Source organism: Chaetura pelagica, unplaced genomic scaffold (genome assembly GCF_000747805.2).
Source record: "Chaetura pelagica isolate M959 unplaced genomic scaffold, ChaPel_1.0 scaffold138, whole genome shotgun sequence".
NCBI classification, from domain to species: domain Eukaryota; kingdom Metazoa; phylum Chordata; class Aves; order Apodiformes; family Apodidae; genus Chaetura; species Chaetura pelagica.
This window is the reverse complement of record NW_009954215.1, coordinates 795,856-802,027: the sequence shown is the minus strand read 5'-3', so window position 1 is coordinate 802,027 and position 6,172 is coordinate 795,856. Positions and strand designations below refer to the sequence as shown.

Below are 6,172 nucleotides of genomic sequence, written 5' to 3'. Positions count from 1 at the left end.
CGAGAGGAGGCAGGAGAGGAGCTAGCAAGCTTTCTGCTTCTCATCCTTCTGCTGCTTGGTGTCGAGGCGTAGCGGCGAGATTGGCTCGCGCCCAAGAAATCCTCTTGCCTCGCTCTTCAGGAACACTGGAACAGTGTGTTCAGGTGTGAAAACTTGGGTCTGTTTCTTCTCTTGTAAGTGGTGTTGCAGGTTTGTCTTAAAGGCAACAATCTTTGCTTTGTTGGGAAAAGACATGAGAATCCTAGTTGCACTATTGGGTTTTATTTCTCTGCTGCTTATTTTTTTATTTTTTATTTTTTATTCTTTTCTGCATTTTCTGAAATACTATCAAGTAGCTAACCAGTAAAGTTAATACAGAGTTCAGTCCTTCACTAAGATGACAAGCAGATCAGTCCCTTAAAATTCTGAAGCATATGACTTTGTGGATCAAGTTTGGTTTTTTTTAACATTGCCCAGCAATGTCTGTCATTGACCCTTGTTGTGTTTTATTCCATACACCTGCAAAGAATAGTCATGAAGTACATTAAATTATTACATTGTACTGGTGTTTTATTTTTGTATTCTCTGGTGATATTTTCTAATTCTGTATCTTTTGATTCGTGTCTTTTGCTAAAACCTTGATTAAAGTTGTCAGAAGTAATCTGAATTGTAGTGAGGGTTTTTTTCACTTTTATGTGTTATGTAACACAGGAGAAGAAAATACAGGGAGATTGAGCCCAGCTGCTTATATCTAAAATCTGGTTTTGGTTGTAGTTTGAATATGTGAATATGTTTTTGAAAAAATAGAAGATCATGTTTCATTTTGGGGAGAGCCAAGTTAGTTAAAAAGTTTAAAAACATCAAAGCAACAGAAGAATTACAATGATAAATTACACTGCTTGCAATTCTAAACTTCTGTGCTAACTTTTTCCCTAATGAGGTTTGTCTTGTTGCTTTGCAGAAGTAATGCCTTACCTGGTTTGAAGACGCAAGAGAGCTTTCTGTTTGCATAAAGCATAAGAGAAAATGGAAGAAGGTGAGACTTTAGGAGGTGAAATGGAGAGGGCAGAAGTTGAAACCCAGGCTGCTCCTGAGGTCGGTCGGCAGATATCAGTGAGTGAGTTCCTCTGCCACTGCTGTTACGACATTTTGGTCAATCCCACCACCCTGAACTGTGGGCATAGTTTCTGTAGGCATTGCCTGGCCTTGTGGTGGGTATCATCCAAGAAGAACGAATGCCCTGAATGTAGAGAAAAATGGGAAGGATTTCCCAAAGTCAACATCCTCCTCAGGTGAGTGTGCTGTGCCATTTTCAGATGTCTAAAATAATCAAAATTAGTTGTTTGGTGTCTTGAGTTTGCTGCAGATTTTTGTAGGGTTTTTTTGTAGTAAAACTACCACTCTCACAAAGACATTCAGAAGTTTTTGATGTTCTGCACTTGTACTGATGTGTTCAAGCACATTTTTCTGCACGGAACTAGAGGTGGGTTGGTTGGCTTTGTTTTGTTTTTTTTTTCCTTGGAATTTTTGGGGGGATGCAGAGGGTGGAACTTTTTTTATTATGAAGATGCTTGCATCTTTTAGTAGAACTGGTTGTTTCTTAAAAATTCTAAGTTAGACTTATATTTAATAATTGTGTAATTATTTCTGTAATACAAATTATTTATTGGAAGAAATGGGATCTTATTGCAGAACAAAGCTGGAAATACCATTTTGCTGTTTTGAATCACCCACGAGTTCTTGTGTCTATAATACTTTATTGTAGGTTAATATTTTAATAAATAGATGGTACAATAGGGTAGACAGTAGTCTAACAACTCCAATTTATGTAAGAAATAAGTATTTTTTTTTAATGTGCTATTTTAACTTCCTCTATCTTTAAAAGCTAAGGAAAATGTTGTTTGGAAGTAATTAATGTAACTTCACTAAGTATTAATAACTGTTTCTTTCTTGCTTTCAAAGATGACAGTCTTTATTGGAGGCTGAAAAACAAAAACCCCAAAATTAGGCCCCTTTCTGAATGTTAAGCCTCAACAGTTACAGTACAATGACATATTTTTCCCATTAGGGATGTTATTGAAAAGCTATTTTCCGATGCCATTGAACAAAGGAAAGAAGATATTCAGCAAAACAGTGACATAGCCCGCAGCTTAGCAACCTTCCAAAAGCATGGGAATGACCAGATTCCTACAGTTCCGAACACAGGAAGAATTAATCCTCGAGGAGGAGGGTTTTTCTCAGGCGTTCTGACAGCTTTAACTTGTGTAGCAGTAAGTTTCATCTGGTTGGTTTTCCCTATTTCCTTCATTAAGCATGCAATCAAATATACTTAAATTACATGTACGTGAAGATGGTCAGCACAAAAGAGACTTCAGCTGTGTCTGCCAGGAGCTACAGCTGAAACATGTGGGAAACGAAGTTGTACAAGTTGGGTAAAGCTTCAAGATACTTTCTTATAACCTGAATATTGTAGGATCCATAAAATGTGTGTTTATTTGTATCATTAATATATTTCCTTTGCAGGTAAATGATTTATTGTTTTTGTTTTCCTTTTTGTTCTCTTTTTTCTTTTTTTTTATCTACCTGTAGGTAGTTCTGCTCGGATATCACTGGAGTAGCAGAGAATTTGAAGAAGATCTTCTTGTCCATAAGCCTGTTGCTAAATGGACTGCTGAGGAAGTGATAGTTTGGCTGGAGCAGCTGGGTCCATGGGCATTGCATTACAAAGAAAGATTTTTACTGGAGAAAGTGAATGGAAGGTGAGAGGCCTAATTGTCAAGAACAGCTATCTTTTGATTAGACTACTGGATAGCTTTTATTAGGGGTGGTATATTGTGAAGTGACCATGCTTTGATCCATAGATTGTGGGAATATTTAACACCTGTAGTTGAAAGCTTTAGTAGTAGATACTAAGCAAGCTAAATGAATTTTTTTCTAAGAGCTTTTTAAAATTCTGACAGTGCAGACTGAAATGATACTGACAACAAAATTCTACTAATCTATTATCCATCCCTCCCGCTTTTCTTTCTTACGAAAATATGCATATTGCTATATGCATTATTGCACTCCACCCAGGAGCTCTAAGTTTGATTTCAGGTGACCAAACTAGATCTGTGACGTACTGAAGAGCTGTATTCAGTAACAGCCAACAAGCTGATAAATTTGCATGCTGAAAGCAGGCAAGAGAAAACTTGAAGGATATTTAAAACCCAGGCTCTGAGACGCAGTTGATTCAGAACACTTTATGGAATGTAATCCAAAAGGTGATACCTTCTATCAGTGGCTTATTGTTTCACTACGCAATTGCTAATTTGTTAGTGATATCTTTTTGGTGAAGAGGCACTGTTTACTTTCTGAATTCTGCTTTTGTAGACTCCTTCTAACACTGACAGAGGAGGATTTCACAAAAGCCCCTTACAATGTAGAGAACAGCAACCATAGAAAAGCCATTATGGCAGAACTGGAATGTGTGAAAACTTTAGGTGTTAAACCACCACAGAACCTTTGGGAATATAAGGTAAATTTTGTATAAAGTCTGTCACATATATTAAGTATATTTAAAATAATATATTTAAAAGAAAACTCTCTCAAAGCCAGAAGTACTAAGGTAGTAGAATTACCCTTGTAAAAATCTAATGAACTGGTGTATTTGAAAAATGATCCTTTGAAAAAATGATTGCCAGAAAAATCTACAATCTGGCATGTCCCTTTCATTTTACTTTTTCATTGTTTGAAACTTGGTCATTTTCTACCTTTCAGGCAGTAAATCCAGGAAAATCGCTCTTTCTTCTTTATGCACTGAAAAGTTCTCCAAGGCTCAGTATGCTATACCTGTATTTCTTTGATTATGCAGAAGCTTTCCTACCTTTCATCCACACAATTTGCCCTACACAAGAAGACAAGTATGAAGATATTGTCACAAAACTAGTTGTAAGTGTTCAAAATATTAAATATGCTACTTTTTTTAGTTACAAGCATTTAAAAGACCAGCAGATAAAAGCACAGGATGTAATTATTCACCATTTCATCTCTTTACAACTTAAAAAAACCAAGTCCTAGAAAGTAAGTGGTTCTTTGGTTTTGTTATCTGTGAATCTGATTTTTTTTTAAAGTTCAAATTACTATAGAAAGGTTGTTCACTCAAAATACCTGTATTATAGCAAATGGCATTTCAAGGTCTGGCTGTGTTTGTTTTATTCTAATCTAATGGAAATTACCAGATTATAATATTATCTACCAGAAAATATAGCAAAGATAAATTACTGTTTTCAATGTAAAAAACCCCAATGTTTCAAAAAAAGAATAGTAGAAATAAGCCAGTATTATGTCTGTCTAATAGGAAATTATTAACAGCCTTTTTATGCTAATTTACAGGACCTTAAAGATCCTTCTTGGAAACAGTGGAGAGAATTCATTGTAAAGTATTTATTTTTGCCATACCAGTTGATAGCTGAATTTGCTTGGGATTGGCTGGATGTGCACTACTGGACCTCAAGATTTATAATTGTAAATGCCATGTTGCTCTCTGTTCTGGAGTTGTTCTCTTTCTGGAGGCTCTGGTCAAGAAGAGAACTGAAGTAAGTCTTACTGAGTTTATTGAAGAGGGTAGGACTTACATGGCCTTATAAACAGAAAGTAATAGTCTTATGATTTCACAGTTGCTCACTGAAATGAGTGTTAACCACAATTCAGAGGTTAATAAGAACATGTCAATCTGAATCTACATATGTACTAGTGCCTACTCTTTATTATCTTTATTTCTGTGAGTACTTGAAGGGGTTTATTGTAGCTGCTTTTACTGATCCCAATGCATCAAATGCAATAATGGTAATTAGCATGTACTTAAGCATTGGGTAAATATTAACTTTTAGCTTAAGCATTGCTCTTTTATGGGAACTGGTGTTAGCTGTCAGCTGAGAACTAAGTACAGAAGAATTTTGTTATGCTTACAATACAGGTACTAAAGGATGAGTCCTAGGATCATAAATAAGTGTAGTTACACTGATTATTTCTGACAGGTGATCAAAATTGTTCTTCTCATTCATTAATATCACTTCATAGTTGCTGTGATCTTTGATTTGTAACTTTTAGAACTTGCACGGCAGAACTAACGTTTTGGTGTGCTGGGTTGTTCCCTTCCCTGTCGGCCGCGAGGGGGCAGGACACGGGTACAGGGACCTAACCTGAAACACACCTGGAATCTGGCCCCTCATCCTGCTGTGCAAACTGACTTAATGCTTCCTCACACAACAGCTTGTCCTACAGTATTTTAAGGAAGTTTTTTCTGGAGTGCACACTTTTATGTTTTACAGGTGCCTAAGGGCTAAATTACTTGAGGCTGCAACACATACTAACTTTCCTTAGAATGGTAAAAACAAAGCAGAAAGTTCCTCTAAGCCTCTCCCTTTCCTTTTTCACAGGACTGTTCCTCACAGAATGTGGAGACATTTCTGGAAGGTGTCAACGCAGGGTCTTTTTGTTGCTATTTTTTGGCCTTTTATTCCTCAGTTTGTCTGCAATTGTTTGTTTTACTGGGCCTTGTACTTTAATCCAATTATAAACATTGATCTTGTAGTTAAAGAGGTAAGGCGTCTGGAGACACAAGTGCAATGACTGGCACTGGAACTTTTGAGCTGTTTAGCTGCCCAATATGGACACTTGAAGTATGCTTTGCTTTTTTTCTTTACATATGTGGCAGTGGAAGTGGTGGATTATGTTAACTTAAACATGCAAAAAAGCCTTAAGGTAAGTTACTCTAAACTTCCAAATCTGAGGATGGGCTTTATTATCTGAAAGGAATTTTCTAACAAAAAAACCCAACAAACCAAACAAAAACCAAAAAAACATTCCTGATTTAGCCATGTAAAACTTACACAGTCATACCACCCTATTTTTGATCAAATCAGACTTGTCTTTTCTTGAGCATTCTGGTTATTTTCGAACCTGCCTTACAATCAGTGTCTTCTGAACAGCTACACTGATTTATTTTTTATTTTTATTTTTATATATTTTATTTTATTTTTAACTTAGCATTTCATATCAGCATGTTTTTGTCAATTTAAGTTTACCAAAGGAAAGCTCTTCCTGGATAAGCTTGATACTGAAAGTACTTCAGTGTTTTCAGTCTGCATTACACATAAAGTTGTGACTATGAAATACACAGTCACAGCAGAGTTTGTTCTAAAATTCCTGC

At 36.0% G+C, this 6,172-nt stretch overlaps 1 protein-coding gene across 1 annotated transcript; it reads left to right on the top strand.

Moving 5' to 3' along the window:
• The first annotated feature begins 940 nt into the window (after nt 1–940).
• Nucleotides 941–5,682, top strand: BFAR (bifunctional apoptosis regulator). The gene is made up of 7 exons (XM_010003207.1): nt 941–1,271; nt 2,048–2,249; nt 2,569–2,738; nt 3,352–3,496; nt 3,739–3,909; nt 4,354–4,556; nt 5,400–5,682. Exons 1-7 carry the CDS (start codon nt 1,006–1,008, stop codon nt 5,590–5,592), a joined length of 1,350 nt encoding a protein of 449 aa, XP_010001509.1. The 5' UTR covers nt 941–1,005; the 3' UTR covers nt 5,593–5,682.
• The last annotated feature ends 490 nt before the right edge of the window (nt 5,683–6,172 follow it).

Coding starts and splice junctions, on each gene's coding strand:
- BFAR (XM_010003207.1), top strand. CDS start 1,006: ATGGAAGAAGGTGAGACTTTAGGAGGTGAAATGGAGAGGGCAGAAGTT. Junction 1,272..2,047: donor AAAGTCAACATCCTCCTCAG/GTGAGTGTGCTG, acceptor TTTTCCCATTAG/GGATGTTATTGAAAAGCTAT. Junction 2,250..2,568: donor CAGCTTTAACTTGTGTAGCA/GTAAGTTTCATC, acceptor ATCTACCTGTAG/GTAGTTCTGCTCGGATATCA.